This window comes from Neoarius graeffei, chromosome 18, assembly GCF_027579695.1.
Source record: "Neoarius graeffei isolate fNeoGra1 chromosome 18, fNeoGra1.pri, whole genome shotgun sequence".
Lineage (NCBI taxonomy): Eukaryota > Metazoa > Chordata > Actinopteri > Siluriformes > Ariidae > Neoarius > Neoarius graeffei.
Genome location: NC_083586.1, coordinates 15248574 through 15272437, shown reverse-complemented (window position 1 = coordinate 15272437; position 23864 = coordinate 15248574). Strand labels below are relative to the sequence as shown.

At 41.3% G+C, this 23864-nt stretch overlaps 1 protein-coding gene across 5 annotated transcripts in view; it reads left to right on the top strand.

Annotated features, from left to right (window-relative positions):
- Positions 1 to 23864, top strand: part of fn1b (fibronectin 1b) — a 129527-nt gene that overhangs the window by 22237 nt on the left and 83426 nt on the right. For 4 of the 5 annotated variants that reach the window (XM_060898458.1, XM_060898460.1, XM_060898459.1 and 1 more), the window contains 3 exons: positions 4868 to 4999; positions 12517 to 12654; positions 18049 to 18219. In XM_060898458.1, the coding sequence (XP_060754441.1) occupies positions 4868 to 4999; positions 12517 to 12654; positions 18049 to 18219 (441 nt within the window). The remainder of the gene's footprint in view (positions 1 to 4867; positions 5000 to 12516; positions 12655 to 18048; positions 18220 to 23864) is intronic. The other variant, XM_060898457.1, reaches the window with a different exon arrangement.

The window sequence follows — 23864 nt, the reverse complement described above, 5'->3', positions numbered from 1 at the left end:
CCACTGTATACAGTACTTTCATTCACAATAGAAAGATATTTAAGTGGAAGTTAAATTTTTTTGCAAACTAAATGCCTCTGACAGGATCCTTTATCTGTCAAAAATGTCCTCTCTGGAAAACACTCCCCATATGATGAGGTTGTAAATGATTTTTTTTTTAAAGAAAATATTTGTCTCTTTTGAAGCAGAATACTCTGTTGTTGCACAGTAAAAAAAAAAACAGGACTTGAAACAGATGTGAGACACATCTGCAGCAGAGCTTCACATGCAGTTGAAATGTGAGCCCGTCAAAACGTGTCCTCTCCGGAAGGCAACACGGATCGTCCCCGCTTCAGTTGTTATTACAGTCACTACCGTGTAGAAACATCACGACACGGTACTTGAAATCACATCCATTTCAACAGTTTTTCACTTTGTATCCCTTACTTTTGTGGACTATAAGAAAGGTGGTCAGCTTTAGACATGCCGTATGCCTCTTCTCACCACAGTAACGCACCCAGTATATGATGTGTAGCTCTGAAATTCTGTGCAGTTCATTCCAAAAGGTCATTTTTGGCAGCAGAAAAACACACAAAAAATCTGAGGTTTTATTTTTTTGGACTATTGAAGGCCTGAGAAGTTTCCTCTGATTGTCAAAGAGCCCAATAACAGATTAACCTTTAAACTAGCCTTAGAGTAAAGAGGCTAATTTATGAACTAGCATTGTAGAAAACTGGCTAAGCTACGAATTAACATTATGGTAAACAAACTAACATACACTACCGTTCAAAAGTTTGGGGTCACCCAGACAATTTTGTGTTTTCCATGAAAAGTCACACTTTTATTTCCCACCATAAGTTGTAAAATGAATAGAAAATATAGTCAAGACATTTTTCTGGCCATTTTGAGCATTTAATCGACCCCACAAATGTGATGCTCCAGAAACTCAATCTGCTCAAAGGAAGGTCAGTTTTATAGCTTCTCTAAAGAGCTCAACTGTTTTCAGCTGTGCTAACATGATTGTACAAGGGTTTTCTAATCCTCCATTAGCCTTCTGAGGCAATGAGCAAACACATTGTACCATTAGAACACTGGAGTGAGAGTTGCTGGAAATGGGCCTCTATACACCTATGGAGATATTGCACCAAAAACCAGACATTTGCAGCTAGAATAGTCATTTACCACATTAGCAATGTATACAACCCCTGGCAAAAAGTATGGAATCACCAGTCTTGGATGAGCACTCATTCAGACGTTTTATTCTGTAGAACAAACTGAGATCACAAACATGATACAATAATAAAGTCATTCCAAAGTGCAACTTCTTGGCCTTCAGAAAGACTAAAAGAAATGAAGAAAAAGCATTGTGGAAGTCAGTAAATGTTACTTTTATAGACCAAGCACAGGGAAAAAAATATGGAATCACTCAATTTTCAGGTAGAAAATAAGGACTCACCCAGTCAATTTCCTTTCCCTAAATTGACTCCTGCCTCAGATTAGATCTGCTCGTTAGTCTGCAGTTAGAAACAGCGCAGTTCTCACACCTTGGAGGGCTGCTGGACCAAGTGGATTGGCAAGAATCATGGCTCCAACAAGAGAGATGTCTCTTGAAACAAAAGAGAGGATTGTCAAACTTCTTAAAGAAGGTAACTCTTCACGCATGGTTGCCAAAGATGTGGGCTGTTCACAGTCAGCTGTATCTAAGGCTACGTTTACATTAGACCGTATCTGTCTCGTTTTCTTCGCGGATGCACTGTCCGTTTACATTAAACCACCTGGAAAAGCCGGGAAACGGGAATCCGCCAGCGTCCACGTATTCAATCCAGATCGTGTCTGGTCCGGTGCTGTGTAAACATTGAGATACGCGAATACGCTGTGCTGAGCTCTAGCTGGCGTCTCATTGGACAACGTCACTGTGACATCCACCTTCCTGATTCGCTGGCGTTGGTCATGTGACGCGACTGCTGAAAAACGGCGCGGACTTCCGCCTTGTATCACCTTTCATTAAAGAGTATAAAAGTATGAAAATACTGCAAATACTGATGCAAATACTGCCCATTGTGTAGTTATGATGGTCTTTAGGCTTGCCATCCTTCCACTTGCAAGTGGTAAGTGATATGCGCTGGGATCACACACACAGCGGCTCAGTCCCGAATCGTGGCTCGTGCACTTCACTCGCGCGCTCTGTGAGCTGCGCAGGGCCGGAGTGCGCACCCTCCAGAGGGCACTCGCTGTTCAGGGCGGAGTGATTTGGAGCGCAGGATGCCTGCGGAGCCGAGCGTATCCGTGTATTGGTGTTGCTGTGTGCACGGCTAACGGTTTTAGTGTAAACGCGAATTGTTTTAAGAACGTTAATCTGATGATCCGCTGATTCGACGTAATGTAAACATAGCCTAAGATATGGACCAAGTACAAACAGCATGGGAAGGTTTTTAAAGCCAAGCGTCCTGGTAGACCAAGGAAGACATCAAAGCGTCAAGACAAAAAACTTAAGGCCATATGTCTTGAAAACCGAAAAAGTACAACAAAACAAATGAAGCATAAATGGGAGGAAGCTGGAGTCAATGTACAAGTATGTGACCGAACTGTGAGAAATCGCCTAAAGGAAATGGGATTTTCAGATAGGAAAGCTAAAAGAAAACCATCATTGACACCTAAACAGAAAAGAACAAGCCTACAATGGGCTAAGGAGAAGCAATGGATGACTGGATGAAAGTTATCTTCAGTGATGAATCACGAATCTGCATAGGACAAGGTGATGATGCTGGAACTTTTGTTTGGTGCCGTTCCAGTGAGATTTATGAAGAGGACTGCCTGAAGAAAACATCCAAATTTCCACAATCCTTGATGATATGGGGCTGCATGTCAGGCAAAGGCACTGGGGAGATGGCTGTGGTTACTTCTTCAATAAATGCACAGGTTTACATTGACATTTTGGACAGTTTTCTTATCCCTTCAATTGAAAAGATGTTTGGGGATGATGAAATCATTTTCCAAGATGACAATGCATCGTGCCATAGAGCAAAAACTGTGAAAGCATTCCTTGGTGAAAGACACATCCAGTCAATGTCATGGCCTGCAAATAGTCCAGATCTCAACCCAATTGAGGTTTTTCACCCACGTGACCAAGTCATGTGACGCTGCCATTTTGGACGTCACAGGTCGAATCAGTTTGAATGCGAGGAAGGCGACAAACGAAAAACATAAAAGAAAAAGGAGCGAGATGCAGAAAACACCTTCACTATCCAGCGACGTAGGGCATTTACAGGGCGAGCAGAGGGAGAGGTATTTGCAAAAATTGAGGTTAGCAAGCTTAGAGAACGACGTTTACCTGCTTCCACCAGGATTGTTCACTGACGTACGGAAGTACACGAAGCCCTCGTCTTTACCTGACTTCGGCCCACATGATCTGTATACCTATGTCGTTAAAAACCCATCGCCATACACAGGTATTGATTTGAAAGCGTATAAGAGTTTGGATGCCTCCAAATATTTTGTGTCAGGCTGGGTAACATGCCTACATCAGCGGGTCGTCCCTGGAGCCGGTGGTCGCCATCTTATTACAGCTAAGGTTTGTTCACATTTTCATTTACTTTCGGTCCTCAGGATAAACAAAATGTTATTAAATGTCATTGAAATAACTTCTTAGTCTGTTGAGACATGGCCCGTTATAAATTTGCTGTTACCAGGCAATGACCAAGAACTGTATTATTAGGGTCGGTGTCTGTGTTGTAGCAGTGTACTAGCAGCTAGCTGTTAGCACTAGCTAATGGCAACAACATAGTAGCTAGTATGTTACTGTAGCAATGTTTACGTTCAGTCATTTGGATGACTGTTAAAACTTTTCAGTCTCAAGTTTTTCCTTTACTGTATTTACTAGTTTACTGAGCTAGCACGCTCGGGCAAGCTGGGAGCGCCGGAGCGCGCTAGCTCCCAGCCTGCCCGAGCGCGCTAGCTCAGTAAACTAGTAAATACAGTAAAGGAAAAACTTGAGACTGAAAGGTTTTAACAGTCATCCAAATGACTGAACATAAACATTGCTACAGTAACATACTAGCTACTATGATGTTGACATTAGCTAGCTTGACCTTCAAAATGGCGGGCACCGGGGCGTCACGTGACCCTGTGACGTCAGGTAAAAAACCTCAATAGAAAACTTGTGGTGGAAATTGAAAAAAATGGTCCATGACAAGGCTCCGGCCGGCAAAGCTGATCTGGCAACTGCAATCAAAGAGAGTTGGCACCAGATTGATGAAGAATACTGTTTGTCACTCATCAAGTCCATGCCTAAGAGACTGCAAGCCATTATAAAAGCCAGAGGTGGTGCAACTAAGTACTAGATGTGTTTTGAATGTTCTTTTGTTTTTCTGTTTTTTATGATTCCATATTTTTTTCCTCAGAATTGAGTGATTCCATATTTTTTCCCTGTGCTTGGTCTATAAAAGTAACATTTACTGACTTCCACAATGCTTTTTCTTCATTTCTTTTAGTGTTTCTGAAGGCCAAGAAGGTGCACTTTGGAATGACTTTTATTATTGTATCATGTTTGTGATCTGAGTTTGTTCTACAGAATAAAACGTGTGAATGAGTGCTCATCCAAGACTGGTGATTCCATACTTTTTGCCAGGGGTTGTAGAGTGTATTTCTGATTAGTTTAAAGTGATCTTCATTGAAAAGAACAGTGCTTTTCTTTCAAAAATAAGGACATTGCAAAGTGACCCCAAACTTTTGAACGGTAGTGTAAGCAGTACTGTAATAAACAGACTAATCCAGAAATCATTATTCCATTTTGGTTAGATTAATCTTGTTTACATGAAAAGTTCGTAGTTACGTATGAAAGCGGTTTGTGACCTGTGTGACACGGCATCTTGTTTTGTCTTTGTGAAAGATCGCTGCCATGAAGGAGGCCGCTCTTACCGAATCGGTGAAACCTGGACTCGACCCCACGACACAGGCGACTACATACTCGAGTGTGTGTGTCTCGGAAACGGAAAGGGCGAGTGGACCTGCAAACCCACCGGTGAGTGCTCAAGAAATGGCTCGGGTCAAAGGTCAATCCAGTCTGACAGTTTTTTTTCAAGCAGACTTAAAGTGCCATTCCACCATTGGATGTATTCTTTGGCATAAAATACAATATATTTTATGACAACATGACTAGACAGAGAAATCTTTTAGCTTCAAAATGATATATCAAACATAATTTTTTGACAACGACAAGTATATTAATTTTGCGACCAAAGTCACCTACCCTTTTAATTTCCACGCGGTAGTGAAACGTGATGTCATCGGCAGGTTCCCCTTGTGTACCACGTGTCGGTCTATTTTTAGACCAGGAAACCCCCAAAGTGAGAGAGTCATTTCTCCTCGTATATGGGGGCCAAAAAAATAGCGAAAAATTTTGTTAATCTTTCAGTTAGCTAGATTTATTGGTATTAGCTAGATTTATTGGTATTATTTTTATCGCGTTCTATCCGCCATTGCTGATAATATGTGCCACGTCACGTGGTACACAAGAAGGGGAACCTGCCGATGACATCACGCGCGGAAATTAAAAGGGTAGGTGACTTTGGTCGCAAAATTAATATACTTGTCGTTGTCAAAAAATTGTTTGATATATCATTTTGAAGCTAAAAGATTTCTCTATCTAGTGATATCATTTATATATGTTGTCAAAATATATTGTATTTTATGCCAAAGAATACATCCAATGGTGGAATGGCACTTTAATGTTTTAGTTCTTTAATCATCAAACTTTAATTATCACTGTACTAATGTTATAAAATGTTGCAACTCTCCTGCAACCCGGATGACCTTTTTTTTTTCCCTTCTTTTTTTTTAAAGTAAAGACGAAGTTGAGGAGTGAGGATTCGGTGAAATCAGGGATAATGTTTAAACTCTGTGCAAATACAGACAGGGCAGCGGTCAATATCAACAGTACAACAAATACAAACAAACCCAGTAACCCTGTGGTTGTAAAATTTATGCATTATACAGTTGTGCTCATAAGTTTACATACCCTGGCAGAATCTATGATTCTTTGACCATTTTTCAGAGAATATGAATGATAACACAAACATCTTTTCCACTCATGCTTAATGGTTGGGTGAAACCATTTATTGTCAAACTACTGTGTTTTCTCTTTTTAAATCATAATGACAACAGAAACTACCCAAATGACCCTGATCAAAAGTTCACATACCCTGGTGATTTTGGCCTGATAACATGCACAGAAGTTGACACTAATGGGTTTGAATGGCTACTAAACACCCACGTGCAATGAACCGGTGCTGCAGGTGCTCTAGCCCCTGCCCCTTTTCTGTTTGCTGTCCAAAGTGCCCTTTTCATAGGGACTGTTTTTTTTTTTTTGTTTTTTTTTTTAATATTTGTAAAAGATAAGTTAGCTCCAACATCAATATTCTCTACAATTTGACAATAATATATGAAATTATAGATTTATAAAATAACGTTTTTCTATGTAAATGCGGGCATCAATCCGTGACGTCATGCATTCAGTGAGCCTCCGTGCAGAAAGCGCATGCAGGCGGTTGACAGTGCGAGGAACGTACCAAGCCTACTGCGCATGCGCAGAACACATGACGTCATATCTTGGAATTTGGACCGAGTTTTGTCCCTTCGATCAGCTGGGCTGATAGAAAATCGGTGAGTATTTCACGCATTTGCCGATTTTTAGGTCAAATAACTTGTAATGACTTGTTTTGAATAATAAAACGGTGTAACCTGCTAATTCTGTCACGCAGTGGGCACTGTGCAGTCAAAGTTATGACGGGGCATCGTTTCGTTTGTTTATAAATAGTGTATTTTATACGTTTCTGAATTGCAAATATGCCTACATTACGCATTACAAATACTCACCGATTTTCTATCAGCCCAGCTGATCGGTAGGACAAAACTCATGTGTTCTGCGCATGCGCAGTAGGCTTGGTAGGACAAATCCAAGAGGTAGGATAACTTTACAGAACACCTGGCATGGTAAGGTCACACTGAAAGTCTCCTTTCATTTCTTATCTGAACATGCAATATTGTGCAGCTTAGAACACAACAGTAAATGCGTAGGGTTGTTTATCATTTAATGAAGCCGCCGAGGCTACAGTGGTGCTTGAAAGTTTGTGAACCCTTTCAAATGTTCTATATTTCTGCATAAATATGACCTAAAACATCATCAGATTTTCACACAAGTCCTAAAAGTAGATAAAGAGAACCCAGTTCAACAAATGAGACAAAAATATTATACTTGGTCATTTATTTATTGAGGAAAATGATCCAATATTACATATCTGTGAGTGGCAAAAGTATGTGAACCTCTCGGATTAGCAGTTAATTTGAAGGTGAAATTAGAGTCGGGTGTTTTCAATCAATGGGATGACAATCAGGTGTGAGTGGGCACCCTGTTTTATTTAAAGAACAGGGATCTATCAAAGTCTGATCTTCACAACACATGTTTGTGGAAGTGTATCATGGCACGAAAAAAGGAGATTTCTGAGGACCTCAGAAAAAGCGTTGTTGATGCTCATCAGGCTGGAAAAGGTTACAAAACCATCTCTAAAGAGTTTGGACTCCACCAATCCACAGTCAGACAGATTGTGTACAAATGGAGGAAATTCAAGACCATTGTTACCCTTCCCAGGAGTGGTCGACCAACAAAGATCACTCCAAGAGCAAGGCATGTAATAGTCGGCGAGGTCACAAAGGACCCCAGGGTAACTTCTAAGCAACTGAAGGCCTCTCTCACATTGGCTGATGTTAATGTTCATGAGTCCACCATCAGGAGAACACTAAACAACAATGGTGTGCATGGCAGGGTTGCAAGGAGAAAGACACTGTTCTCCAAAAAGAACATTGCTGCTCGTCTGCAGTTTGCTAAAGATCACATGGACAAGCCAGAAGGCTATTGGAAAAATGTTTTGTGGACGGATGAGACCAAAATAGACCTTTTTGGTTTAAATGAGAAACATTATGTTTGGAGAAAGGAAAACACTGCATTCCAGCATAAGAACCTTATGTCATCTGTGAAACATGGTGGTGGTAGTATCATGGTTTGGGCCTGTTTTGCTGCATCTGGGCCAGGACGGCTTGCCATCATTGATGGAACAATGAATTCTGAATTATACCAGCGAATTCTAAAGGAAAATGTCAGGACATCTGTCCATGAACTGAATCTCAAGAGAAGGTGGGTCATGCAGCAAGACAACGACCCTAAACACACAAGTAGTTCTACCAAAGAATGGTTAAAGAAGAATAAAGTTAATGTTTTGGAATGGCCAAGTCAAAGTCCTGACCTTAATCCAATCGAAATGTTGTGGAAGGACCTGAAGCGAGCAGTTCATGTGAGGAAACCCACCAACATCCCAGAGTTGAAGCTGTTCTGTATGGAGGAACGGGCTAAAATTCCTCCAAGCCGGTGTGCAGGACTGATCAACAGTTACCGCAAATGTTTAGTTGCAGTTATTGCTGCACAAGGGGGTCACACCAGATACTGAAAGCAAAGGTTCACATACTTTTGCCACTCACAGATATGTAATATTGAATCATTTTCCGCAAGAAATAAATGACCAACTATAATATTTTTTGTCTCATTTGTTGAGCTGGGTTTTCTTTATCTACTTTTAGGACTTGTGTGAAAATCTGATGATGTTTTAGGTCATATTTATGCAGAACTATAGACAATTCTAAAGGGTTCACAAACTTCCAAGCACCACTGTATATTTAAACCGTTTGCTCCATCCATTTCATTAACGTGGCAGATTCGGAAACTTTAGTTTGAACGACGGCGTTAATAACATATTCTAGCAGCTTCGAAAATGACTACGTCCACAACATATTCTATCAAGACACACAGAATGTTCAGTTGCAATTGAAATTTAGTTTTGAATAAAGTTAACTTGTGTGAAAAATTTGTTCCAAGTGCCCTTTTTTGAATGTTGAGCCCCTGCCCCTCCAAAGGTCTTTGCACGGCCCTGCTACTAAAGGTAACGTCCTCACCTGTGATCTGTTTGCTTGTAATCAGTGTGTGTGCATAAAAGCTGAGTGAGTTTCTGGGATCCAGACAGACTCTTGCATCTTTCATCCAGCCACTGACGTTTCTGGATTCTGAGTCATGGGGAAAGCAAAAGAATTGTCAACAGATCTACAGGAAAAGGTAGTTGAACTGTATAAAACAGGAAAGGGATACAAAAAGATATCCAAGGAATTGATAATGCCAGTCAGCAGTGTTCAAACTGTGATTAACAAATGGAAAATCAGGGGCGCTGTTAAAACCAAACCACGGTCAGGTAGGCCAACAAAAATTTACGCCAAACAGCACAGAGACAAGCCTCAAAACTTCTGGAACAAGGTAATTTGGAGCGATGAGACCAAAATTGAACTTTTTGGCCACAACCATAAATGTTACATTTGGAGAGGTGTCAACAAGGCCAATGATGAAAGGAACACCATTCCTACTGTAAAGCACGGAGGTGGATCGCTGATGTTTTGGGGATGTGTGAGCTACAAAGGCACAGGAAACTTGGTCAAAGTTGAAGGAAAGATGAATGCAGCACATTATCAGCAAATACTGCAGGCAAATTTGCACTCATCAGCCTGGAAGCTGCGCATGGGACGTACTTGGACGTTCCAACATGACAACGATCCAAAACACAAGGCCAAGTCGACCTGTCATTGGCTACAGCAGAACAAAGTGAAGGTTCTGGAGTGGCCATCTCAGTCTCCTGACCTCAATATCATTGAGCCACTCTGGGGAGATCTCAAGCGCGCAGTTCATGCAAGACAGCCACGGGCGATTGCCCTAAGACAACGAGGGAGGCTCAGCCTCCTCTAAAAATGACGAACATCGTGTAGGATGAATTGCGCTAGGCTTATGTTATAGCCGACCTTATAACATTGCTATTTCAGATCCAGAATCATAGAAATAAATGTGCTCAACCCAACTACAGTGCAAAATCATTCCCTTATAACTTTCCCCAGTTCCCCTAATGTGTGCGTGAGTTTTTCCCCCTCGTGACAGCGCGATGCAGCCCAGCCTCAGTGGATTGGGAGCTTGTGCTTGTCAATCTCAAAATGCAAGACGATTATTGGACAAATACTGCGAAAACACCCGCCCACGGAGTCTCACGGACTCCCAGCCTCAATGGACTTCAACGGCATTTGGGAGCTCTGCGCTTTTCAATCTCAAAATGCAAGATGGTTATTGGACAAATACTGCGAAAATGCCCACCCACGGACTCCGAGCCTCACATGGGAGGGACATGGCAGTTTCCGCGAGGAGACTGGTGATTGGTGAAAGTGGCCGGATATTTTCTTTGATTGACAGCTCGTTTCAACTATAGACAGGCAGCACAGTGTTGCCAGATTGGGTGGTTTCCCGCCCAATTGGGCGGTTTTAAGTGCATTTTGGCGGGTTTTGAACATATTTTGGGCTGGATAACGTCAGCAGTATCTGGCAACATCAGTTCAGTCCCATGCGGATTCGTAAGTAGTGTGGTGTATTGTAAGAGATCGGCTTACATTTCGATTTCATTCATTACATACGGTTTCTACCAGCTTTTTTAGTTTGTATATATTTTCATTGTAAATAAGGTGTAAATATAGTGTTGTCAAGTTTGCTATCTTAGTTCCAGAAATTTCGTTTATTTGAGTGAATGAACTTGAGGGGGCTAGTCAGCTAGCAAGAAAGCTGCGCACGGATGCCAAGCATTGCTGATTTAATTTTGGCGAAGCCATTTGCCAGTCTTCCTTTCGAGGAAAAAATTAAAATTAAAGAGCAGGGTAGACCAACGCCTCAAATTGACTTGGTGAAAAAGGTAGGGAATAATACTCGTTCCTTTCAGCTCTCCTGGTACGAGAAAGTGAATTGGCTAACAGCAAGTGACCCACATCAACAACAGTAAATAGGTTACTTTAGTAATATGTCATGGATGGACCAAAAATATAGAATCTATTTAAAATGTTTATGCTGAGTATATTATATTGGAATATATGTTTTTCTGGATATGAATTAAACACAGCTATAATTTGTAAAACATTTTTAAACAAAAACACAGCCGAGGTAAATTTTTAAACAACATGCCACAATTTTAAAATATAAAATGTTAAAATATACCCCCCCCAACACCACCATCATGTATATTGGACAGTAGGCTAATGGGCCAAAAGAACCTGTTATTTCACAGTTTGGACCCTGCCAACAATCAGCCAGATCAGAGGCAAGAGTATGGGCAAAATTGATGTGTTTTTTCTTTTAAAATCTGGAAATATCGTAACCGACCAGCCTCCCCTGTTTGAAAGACTACCAGCCGCCACTGAAGACAGCCCAGGAATTTACAGGAACTGGAGGCTTTTTGCCAAGAAGAATGGGCAGCTTTACCATCTGAGAAAATAAAGAGCCTCATCCACAACTACCACAAAAGACTTCAGGCTGTCATTGATGTTAGAGGGGGCAATACACGGTATTAAGAACTGGGGTATGTAAACTTTTGATCAGGGTCATTATGATTTAAAAATAGAAAACACAGTTGTTTATCAATAAATGGCTTCACCCAACCACTAACCATGAGTGGGGAAAAAAGTTTGTGTTATCATTCATATTCTCTGAAAAAAGGCCAAGAAAGCAAAAATTCTGCCAGGGTATGTAAACTTATGAGCACAACTGTATATTTGTCAATGAGAATTTAAATGCACAAAAAAAAGCCAATAAAAATATGATGTATAGTGTGTTCAATATAATCGTGGTAATAACAATGGTAAAACAAAAATGTTAAGTTGAACATATAAATATTACCTAAATACAATAAACACGCGCACACACACACACACATATATATATATATATATATATATATATATATATATATATATATATATATATATACAGTATATCATGGTAATTTTATATGAAATATAAAAAGATATATATTTTTAAAATTTTGAAAACTAAATAATTTATATTTGTAAGTTTTTTACTTTGATCTTTTTAATTGTCTTTGGGTTTTTTTTTAAATTCAGTCGCATTCAGTTATATTTTAAGGATTTATCCTGTTTTATAATTTATGGTTTTATTTATATCTTTGTCCATTTATTTTTTTTTATTTTTCACGTTTATTTATTTAATACTTGTGTTTTTATCATTATTTTTTTTAAATGTATTGAATGGAAATATTTTTGTTTAATTATTTTATTTATTTGTACTATACAAAGCTCAGATACCACAAATGTTTTGTTGCTGAGAAGTTTTATGACAAATTATCGCATGAAATTATATACAACTCTAAAAACATATTGTATAGTATGTTTTTAGAGTTGTATATAATTTCATGCGATAATTTGTCATAAAACTTATCTCAGCAACAAAACATTTGTGGTATCTGAGCTTTGAACTAGTGATCTCAACAATATGGTTAAACTATAGATTGCGATATTATTTCCACCCGGCGTATCACAGCGTACACTCGGTGACTGTGTCTCAGTGGTGTATCGTTGTTGTAGCAAGTTTGTTCAGGAGAGTTACGTGCGTTTATTTTACAGCTGAGCGCTGCTACGACACATCACTGGGCACATCGTATGTGGTGGGGCAGACGTGGGAGAAACCCTATCAGGGCTGGATGATCGTCGACTGCACGTGTCTGGGTGAAGGCAGCGGACGCATCACCTGCACCTCCAGGAGTGAGTGATGCATCACACCTCGGCTCTGCTGCCGTCATTGTGTCTGTTACATCATTCCCTTGAGGGCTGTTTTGAGGTTACACAGTTGTTAGCTCGCATTTGCTAGAACTAGGAACAGTTATAAACTGCTAGCGATATTGTGAACTACTATTTAGATGTATATGCGTAGCTACACGTGACTAGCTCTCTATATTTTATACTCCAACATCAAATTCTTAGCTGTCACAGTATAGGCAAGGTACAGCTAGCCAGGATCGGACTACCGTATTTTCTGGACTATAAGCCGCTACTTTTTTCCTAGGTTTTGAACCATGCGGCTTATACAAAGGTGCGGCTATTCTGTGGATTTTTCTTCCACCGCTAGGGGCGCTCTAACCGGAAGTAGAATCAAAAATAAGATAGACGAAAAATCAATGCAAAGAAGAATTAGCAGATCTTTAGCAGATAGAACACGCACGACAAATTACTAACTGGTAATTATTTTCAAATCCAGCGAAGATGATTAAAGTGACTTGTGGTTTCAAACACAGGAGAAATGAAGGTAAATAAATACCGGTTATTTTCTCTTGGTTCTGTTCCGTTTTAATCAGCAAAGTTGCTGCCGTGTTAAAAGGCACTGTTCGGAAAGAATCTGTTCAGGTACATACATGTACATTTACAGTACAAAATCGTTCTGTACATGCAGTAAATATCTAATTTTTCAACATAGATATCTGCAGCTTATAGCCCGGTGCGGCTTGTATATCTTTTTTAAAAATTTTTTAAAAAAAATAGAGCGGATGCGGCTTATATACAGGTGCGCTCTATAGTCCAGAAAATACGGTACTTCAGTACAGTTTAGCAAGCTAAAGTCTTTTTTTTTTTTTTTTTTACACACAGAGTAAGTCACAGTTCCCATTTTTGGAAGTGTTGACGTTTTCCTCAGACATGTTGCTCAATTACAAATACAGCTAAAATGACACTCAGGCCCACTTTACACGGGGACGGTCTGAAACAAAAACGCAAAAGTCCGTTTTCGTTCTCACTTTTTTCCGCGTCGACACGACCGTTTTCAAGGAGGAAATCTGCGTCTATAGAGGGCTACCACATGACGTCACCGCGCCGCGAGATTTTGTTAGGCGCCATATTGGAAGACCAAGTACATGCACTCACAATATAAAACAAAGTACGAGCGAGAGTAAAGTGACACGATGGCTGATAAGTCTGGTTATGTGAGAACATTACCAGCTGCAGAAAGGGCACGGTATGTGGAGAAACTGGCTGTGATTGATGGGTTTGACCCATATGATAAGACTCGCGGCAAGGGAGAATGGAAACATAAGGAGGACCGGACACCAATTCTGCCATCTGTTTGCTACCCAGACATTGTAAACTATTTGTTGTTTACACTCAGTGCCTACACTGCTGATGACTTGAAGGCCTACAGGCTTGCAATTATGTTGTTAGTGGCTTGGTTCGTGATATTACAGCTGTTATTAAGAATAACCTACACATAGTTATGGCCAAGGTAATCTTGTTGATATTTATCTTTTAATAATATATCTTTTCAGTTGAAAAATTAATACTTTTTGTTCCTATTAAGGTATCCATAATTTAGGTTAATTTATCCAAATTATACATATGTATTTATGATATATGCCTACACATCAACTATGCTTTATTTATATAATAGGAGGGAGAGCAAGCCCCAAACCATCCTTTATTATTATTATTATTATTATTATTATTATTATTATTATTATTATTATTATTAAATTATAGAAGTCTGGGAGGCTTGCTCCTCATACAGTTATCAACTTGGGGCCAATTTAGCATGTTTTAAATCTGAATTTCTTGCGTTTGCTTACCTCAAAGTGTCCGCAGATCATGCACAGACATCCATTATATCCACAGTTTTTTGCCAAGTCTCACACAGGTTTCTTTCAAGTCTACTGTTGGGCCAATAAATCATAAATAAAACAGCTCAGATTTGTTTAAGTCGTTTGCCACTCCACTTTATTCTCGTGGGTTCACATACCGCTGCCGTTATTTCCCCCTAATCACGAGTTTGTTGGTCTTCCAAAATGGCGCAGGGTCTGTTTACTTCCGGTTTCGGGTGACGTCAGTGAAATCCCTCTATACGGTGACGCATAAATGTGTGGAATTCAATTGGATGTGCATGCCAGGCGGCTAGGTGGTGCTGTGAAAGACCTCCGCTATGTCTGCACGCATGTGCAACGTCTTCCGTCTTGTCTGATCTGCACATCTGCGCCGCGAAAACTTTGACTACTCTGGCTATGGTAAGTAAAAAAGTAAGAGCATATACTATACCCGCCTCTGTTCATTAACGGCATATGTGCAGATTCGGTATAGATGTTCGAAGGACTCCTGGACGTTTATTAAAGCTGCCAGAGCAGCTTGAAGGTCCGTTGGATCGATGTAATCAGACATGCTCTTACTTTTTTACTTACTTTCTTACTTCCCAGGCTGGCATGTACAGTATATGACACATGTATGACGTAAACGCGTACCCGACGTGAGCAGATCCGAGCAGAGTTTGGCGTATTGGGTAGTTTAGACGGATATGCAACGGGGGCTGTTTTTAACTTATCCACTCTGGAAGGCGTTTTCAATTTTTTCCGTTTTTCAGCCTCGGAAACGCCGTCCCCGTGTAGACGAAAGGCACTTCTGATAACATGTTTAGTCGTTTTTACCCGACAGCGTCCTCGTGTAAACGGGCCCTTAGTGCATTCGGTACTGACTGAACCGAACACCCTTCTATTTCAGAGTGAGAAATGTTAACATCAGTGCTTAATTTGTGAAGTGGGAGGCCCCGGGCCGGAACGCAGGAGGTGGGCCGGAACGCAGGAGGCGACTCACAAAAAAAGGCGGGGGGCGGTTTACTATAACTTTACGCACACACGCCTATTGCATGACATGTATTGCCACAGCACCAGTTATCAAATCCTGGACAACGCTCAGAATGTTCCCCAAACAGGCACTCAAGTTCACTCTCGCTCTCCACACATACGTTAAGGCAGGGGTCGGGAAACTTTTTGGCTGAGAGAGCCATGAAAGCCACATTATTTTCAAATACATTTTCGTGAGAGCCATATATAAAAAGTGACGCTGAATACAACTAAAATGCATTTTTACGTATGACCAACGATTTGAGTGTAATATGTTCTTTTTCATAATGAAGAGGCTCTTGACATGACGTCTTCCTCCTGTCCCCCGCTGAATATTTTGACGCAAACGTAGCTTGGCGTGCTGCGAAGTGCTGCTTTATTTCATTGTTCCCTCTGACGGTTGCAGTCGGTGCGCTAACACTTCTAGCTTCACCGCCATCATCATTCTTCTCGTCTTCTTTTTGATCGTTCCCGCGGACTGGTACACTCGCAGCAGGTGCTGGTGCAGTGTCACTGTGTCCAACGTAGGGATGGCGAAAACTAAAAAAAAATCTTGACCGACCACCGAGCCTCATTAGCCGGTTAAAGTCGGTTAACCTATGAGTTTAAACAGGGATGCAAACGGCGCGCCTTTTTCACGGCTCGTGCAGATCTGATTTTTTTTTTGGGGGGGGGGGGCGTTGGAGTGTCTGAATAATTTCATCAGAGTAAATTCTGTATTAAAATTACTACATAAGCAAACGCCGTTACAGTCCGTGAAAAAGCCGTGAAAAAGTCGGCATCTGCGCCTTTAGTTTGTGTGGAGAGATCTGATCTGCAATAACATGCATTGTTGGCTACAGATCGAAACACACTTTCAGAATGCACTGGCCAAGGCAGGACTAAACTCCATGTGCCTTCTAATAATAATTAAAAAAAAAACAGAATAGTAATTTGTAAGCTAAAAAGCCTGTGGCTACACTTATTTTCCTTCACCGAGTGGCAGCTGTGTTCAACTGGGGCGGGACATGACTGAATGGGTGTTTCTGATTTGTCAGCTGTCTTTAACTGGGGCGGGACATGACTGAATGGGTGTTTCTGATTTGTCAGCTGTCTTTAACTGGGGCGGGAGGGCGGGACATGACTGAATGGGTGTTTCTGATTTGTCAGCTGTCGTCCTTACACCACATGGCATGGCCCAAGCGTTTACAACACAGAATTCGAGGTTCTCTGCTCCAAAATCGGCAGCTTCAAAACGATTGATTTTTTTTTTTTTTTTCACCGACAACCAAAAAAAAATTAACCGGTTGATGTTGATTCGGTCAACCACCGGTCAAACGGTCATCGGTTAACATCCCTAGTCCAACATCGTCCATTTTAGGTCGTTTAGGATCCGGCTGTCCTGGGACTTTGACAAATTTTGAAGTGGGAGGTCCCGGAACGCAGGAGGTGGGTGGGTCCGGCGACTCAAAAAAAAAAAAGGCGGGGGGTGGTTTACTATAACTTTACGCACACGCGCTTATTGTATGTGTAAAAATAATAATAATAATAATATCAGACATTATGATCTGAGAAAGCGCTTTAGTGATGAACAGTTACAGACAGTAATATGTCATGATATTATGTTATAAAATATTGTTTTTTATTAGGCTATATATTAAATTATATATTAAATTTATCTTCTAAAATAACAGACTGTACTCTTATCACAACCGGTTTATTTCACCACTGGAGATCAGGTGGACTTTGTGGCTCAGGTGGATAAGGCACCATACCATAAATCCGGGGACCCGGGTTCGATTCCGACCTGCGGTCGTTTTCCGAGCCCTCCCTGTTTTTCTCCTGCGCGTTAAAAGCAGTGCCAGCAAACATAAGTGCAATCAATTCAAGTAATTGTTAAGAAATAAAGGGTTTACAAAACAAGTTGGAGAATTCATTTTAAACATTTTAGTAAGCTTTCTTGTTTTTTTGCCATTTTTTCCACAGCGCAAGCTAACAGCTACAAAAAACCCGGTGTTCTATTGAGCGGAAGTATAGTACACCCCATGTCCCTCCCCTTCCCCTTTCGCATAGATTTTGTGGATGTCATACGAGAGAAATCAACAACAGATATCAAAATCAAAACCGAACACTAAATAAATTATTTACTTATTTATTTAATTTATTGTTTGATTTTTTTTTCCCTTTGTGATGGTCACGGAGGTGATCTGATCCATTTAAATAGCTGCCGGAACACCAAATGAAATGAAAATAGCTGCCGGATCCGACGACGGAGGTTACGGATCTTGTTCCGTCATGTTCCGGCTCAAATTAAGCCCTGGTTAACATGTATTTGAATGCAGCAGGAAACAGCATTTGGAATTGAGCGAGCTATGATAAATGAGTAAATAGCATTAGTAATCACTTTTTATCGAGTGCATATATAGCAGTGTATGTAGATGTTTTATACATGCTGCGATATTCTTTAATTAAAAATATACCACGACTACTACTACTAATAATAATAATAATATTGTGGCTGTTTCAGACCGCTGTAACGACCAGGACAAGAAGAAGTCGTACCGTATCGGCGAGACGTGGACCAAAGCGGACTCAAAAGGCCGCACGCAGCAGTGCGTGTGTACAGGAAACGGGCGCGGTGAATGGAAGTGCGAGAGTCAGTTGTCTGTGCAGACCGCCCTTGGTGAGTGCGATACAGGTAACGGAGTGATTTATCAAAATCCTTCTCTCTCAATCATTTCCTCTTTAATCCCTCAGCTCTCAGAACAGTGTGCTCATTGACTTAACATGCACTGTATTAATGATCATGACTAACCGTCTTTTTTTATTCTAGCAGTCGGAGCTTTAGGAATTGTGATTTGTAATTGTACTTTGGAATTAAAAAAAAAAAAGAATTGGGGCTTATATGCAAAGTAAGTGTACATATTTGTATTTGAACTCAATTACAGGGGCAAATATGGGTTACAAATGACTTTAGGCTTTTTAAATGAATAAATTGTCTATTTTTATTTAGAAAAAAATCACTATCGCTTACATTAGTTGTACATTTATTAACCCTTTGGTGCCTGCTCAAAATTCCCCTATTTTCACCAATGCCCATTCAAGCAAAAAACAGGATACTCGCCATGTTATATACCATTTTTAAAGCTTGATAAATGTGTCAGAAAACAGAATCCAGGGACACATGTCGGCCCGGGGGCATTTTGAGTTATTGACAGATTCAGAATGTACAGTTTCTAAGCTTTCCAATGGTGCCTTCCATGTGGAGATCTGACAATATTTGAAGAATGTGTGGCCTTTTGAAAGTGTATACTTCTTAAAACAGAAAAGGGAGAAAATCGCCCTCAAAGTTTTCCATCTCAGCTACTCTGGGTGCAGGGCGGGCACATAATGGTGCTCATTTGCATGATATTAAGGAAAGCTCTACCCCGTACGAGCTAGCATGATACTACTTTCATGTAAACAAAGATCACCACGTCAATTTTCCTTCCATGCAAAGTATGCCCAACACGATTATGAAGTACAAAAATAAGTCCTAAAGTATACTTTAACGTTTTGTGGTTGAAAAATTACTCACACCGTAAGAAAGAAAGATAGCACGATGATGACACAACTAACACAACACTAGTTTCATGTAAAGCCTCGGTCACAACCGGCTGTACGGTACGCGCTCCTACGGCCGGTCTACACGCAAAAAACGCAAGAAACACACGAGAGCGCGCGTGTGATGTGCTGATTTTCGAGCCGCAGACTGGCTGCAGAGGTTCTTTGTCATGTCAAACAAACTCTACGGGCGCTTACAGTAAATCCTCTAATACTGGCCTGTATTCCATTACTGGCCGGGACTCTAATATTGGCCGGGGCTATAACCAACGATGTTTCTGAGATCATAGTGGCCTTACACAGTCGTTCCGATCTGAAAGACAATTGTGATCAGTGGCGCCGCCAGGCGTATGGCCGTACGCACTAGGCGTACCTTGGGGAGAGAGATTTTTTTTTTTTATTATAATTGTTACCTGAATACTTTGGCAATGCAACATAATTTGAGAGAGAGAGAGAGAGAGACGTGTGTGTGCCGGCGCATTTGTGTGCTTCAGGAGTGGGCGGGGTGTGCGTGACCAAGAAAGCTCATTGGTCAATGCAGATATACTTTTCTTGCACCACTGAGATTCTCTCCAGTTTTGAGAAACGGAGACAGACAATCGTCAGCAGTCAGAGCTTGTGCGAGAATTTATTGAGAAGCGAGTCAAAAATGAGTAAACGAACCCTGAAACAAACGAGCTTGTTTCAGACTTTTACGAAAAAGTCCAAAAGCAGTGATCCAGGGGTGTCATCTGCTTGCCAGTCCTCTCCAGTATCAGCTAGTAACACGGCACCGGCAGCTTCCACTCCTCCGCAACCGAGCAGCAGTACGCTGCAGCTGGATGCTAGCTCAGTTCCTCTGAGGGAATTGCCTTCATCTACCTCTGAGTTTGAAACTAGCCATACATCCAGTGAATTTCATATAAGAACACCTACATCTCCCCATGTCCCTTACGATCAGAAGTAGATGGTTGCTCCACCTTGCTGACAAATGAGCCATCAGATAGCTTTACTAATGAGCCACGAGTCAGCCCGCTATCACTGACATCAGATTTATCAGACATAGGTAAACTTCAACCAGATGCCTTAAAATGTGCACCAGACTCTGTAAAGCTCAATGTCCTACAGAACCGCTTCAAACCAGACAGAGGGTGGGTGGCTCCTTCTACTCTGATTTTCGGTAAACTCAGAAAAATACCCGAGGAGTTTTTCAGCGAGTCTCTGTACCCCACGTTGCGCTACAGTGTGTGTCAGAGTCGTGCGTGCGGTAGTGCTGAGCAAGTTCACTAGATTCTAATCGAGGCTATAAAGAGTTTGTTTATTGTCGTGTGTAGTTCACATATGTTGTTCAAATATCAGCCTGTGTTCATGGAAGGCTATTGTTCAATTTCAAGTTAAAGTTCTATCGCAGCCTGTGTTGTCTTTTTTTTTTCGTATTGCCGTGCAGAAAAATTGCAGCTGCTGGAAAGGATGTCTGAATTGCCGGTATTTGTTGATAATGTTCTGTATACCGTTATGGTAACTGTACTTTTTCAATAAATGAACCTATTTTATAGGTTCAAATAGACACAAAATCTTGTTTTTATTCATTCCACTGGTAGTCTGTTTTGCTCAAATAGAAATAGAGGCCTGCCTCTAATTCTGGCCTCCTTCCAATAATGGCCTGGACCAAGATGCACTTGAGTGAAATAAAGGCCCCGGCCTATATTAGAGAATTTACGGTACGTTTTTTTCAGGTTGCAAGACAAACTTACAGCCAATGCGCGTCTTTCTCCGTGAACAAAAAAAAAAACACGCAGCGATTTGGGAAACGCCAAAAATCACACGGCCAAAAAATCGTACGTCCGGTTGTGACCTAGGCTTAACCAAACCACAACACTCTCCGTTACATGCAAAAATAACCACACAGCCTTAGATTAATAAACTCACCCCATCAGAAAGAGAAACGGCGCCTTGCACACACCAATGCCTCCGATGGAATGTAGTCCTAGAACGGTCCGTGTATCATCCGATCATTCAAGTATTCCATTCAATCTGGAAAACGAGGTTGCGGTTTTTTTTGCTAGAAATGGTTATCTCCGATGTAAATACCGTGTGTCTGTTTGCTTCGCGGTGTTTCAGCTCCTCTGCGCTCTGTTTAGTAACTCATTCCATAGTGAAATTACATGCCTGTATGCAGTTAAGTAGCCACAAGCTCAGCTCGTATCATACAGCTGATTCGCGAAAAAAAAAAAAGACTTAAATCATCATGTGAATGGCCCATATGGTAATTTACCCACACCCCCTAGCAGGCTATAGTCCTGACAAAAACGAGACAATTTGCAACAAAAAATGTATGCTTTTCCAACAAAACAATCTATTATCTGAAATAGTGATTGCATTCTTCAAGATCTCAACTTGCACATTCATTCATTCATTCATTATCTGTAGCCGCTTTATCCTTCTACAGGGTCGCAGGCAAGCTGGAGCCTATCCCAGCTGACTACGGGCGAAAGGCGGGGTACACCCTGGACAAGTCGCCAGGTCATCACAGGGCTGACACATAGACACAGACAACCATTCACACTCACATTCACACCTACGGTCAATTTAGAGTCACCAGTTAACCTAACCTGCATGTCTTTGGACTGTGGGGGAAACCGGAGCACCCGGAGGAAACCCACACGGACACGGAGAGAACATGCAAACTCCACACAGAAAGGCCCTCGCCGGCCACGGGGCTCAAACCCAGGACCTTCTTGCTGTGAGGCGACAGCGCTAACCACTACACCACCGTGCCGCCCTCAACTTGCACATGATGGAAAAAAACAAAAATCACAAATTTCGAAAAAAAAAAAAGCTTCTTTTGCGATTATCTCGGATTTGTTTCGGCCGACATGTGTCCCTGGATTCGGTGAGGCGTCACAAATAAGCTCAACAGCCGCACTATGTTTGGTAGTATTTATAGATATTTATTTATTTATTAATAGTACCTTGGTGAACAGCAGTACGGGTTTATGCCAAGAAAGAGCACGTCGGATGCAATTTTTGCTTTAAGAATGTTAATGGAGAAGTACAGAGAAGGCCAGAGAAAGATACACTGTGTGTTTGTAGGCCTGGAGAAGGCATACGATAGAGTGCCGAGAGATGAGTTATGGTATTGTATGAGAGAGTGGAGTGAATGAGAAGTATATTAGAGTGGTACAAGACATGTATGAGAACAGTGAAACAGCAGTGAGGTGTGCAGTTGGAACAACTGAATGGTTCAAGGTGAAGGTGGGGCTTCATCAAGGATCTGCTTTGAGTCCTTTCGTGTTTGCCATAGTGATGGATAGCTTGACGGACGAAGCGAGGCAAGAGTCACCATGGAACATGATGTTTGCGGATGATATTGTGATATGTGGTGAAAGTAGAAAGGAGGTTGAGTTGGGTTTGGAGAGATGGAGGTATGCATTGGAATGAAGGTGAGCAGGAGCAAACCAGAATACATGTGCATCAATGAGAGTGTGGTGAAGATGCGAGGAGTAGACGTAAAGAAAGTTGGTGAATTCAAGTACCTGGGGTCAACGATAGTGAGGTGAGAAAGAGAGTGCAGGCAGGGTGGAGCAGTTGGAGAAGGATTTCGGGAGTCATTTGTGTCCCAGCAAAAGTGTATATTACCCTGTCCACACTAGGGATTTTGTACCGATACGAAACTACTTTCGTACCGCAACACCTGTCCACACTAGCAACTATACCGGTACTGTAGCGGTATAACTGTATCGGTACTGTAGCGCTTCGCTGTAGTGTGGACAGATGAAGCGGTTCTGTATCGATACAAATATAATGCGCATGCGCAAAGTCACACACCTCAATCGATGTCTTCGCTGAATAAAATAGTGAAGAACGGAGATTCGTTTGTTTCTTTCTCAACTGCCTCGCGCGTTTTATACGATTCAACTGAATAAATGACCACCAGAAATACAGACTGTACATTAACAACAAAAAGCACACAGACGTTGTTTCATCCGTACGGAAGCCGAGAGAGGCCCTTCATATAATCCTTTTTTTTTTTTTTATTCACCTTGTTATCCCGAGATAACGACATAATTAATTCAGGATCTCGAGAAAACAAAACCGTTATTTCATGATCTCGAGTAAACAGCTGAGAAATGGTTCATTCAGGTGCGCCAAGAGACTTGTGATATGCTGACTTTGGGGCTATTTCTCATTCTGTATAGACGCAACTTTGGTCATTAGAATGTCTGGAATAATCGATCACCTAATAAGGCAATATTTTGATCAGGGGTTGACACAGGGAGAGATTGCATTAAGTATTTTAATAAGGGGTAATTTCAAAATTAGTCCGCGGCACCTCCGCAGAAGACTGGCCCGGCTTCATCTCTACCGACGGAGATACAGTGATCCAACTGAGATCATGAAATAATTGTTTTGTTCTCTCAAGATCTCGAAATAACGGATGCCATATATTCTCGGAAGGAAGTTACTCGGTAACCACGGAAACATTTCGCGCACGCGCATTTCAACTACCATGAAAGAAAACCACAAACATTTCTCGCTAGTGTGGACAGATGCACTAAACTGTACCGGTATACTTTGTATCGATACAGTTATACCACTATCGTACCTGTGTGTGTGAACACAGCATAAGACAGTAGTGAGACCAGCTGTGATGTATGGATTGGAGACCCTTAACGAAGAGACAGGAGGCAGAGTTGGATGTTAAGGTTTGCGATGGGAGGTTGGACAGGATAAGGAACGAGCACATCAGAGGGACAGCAC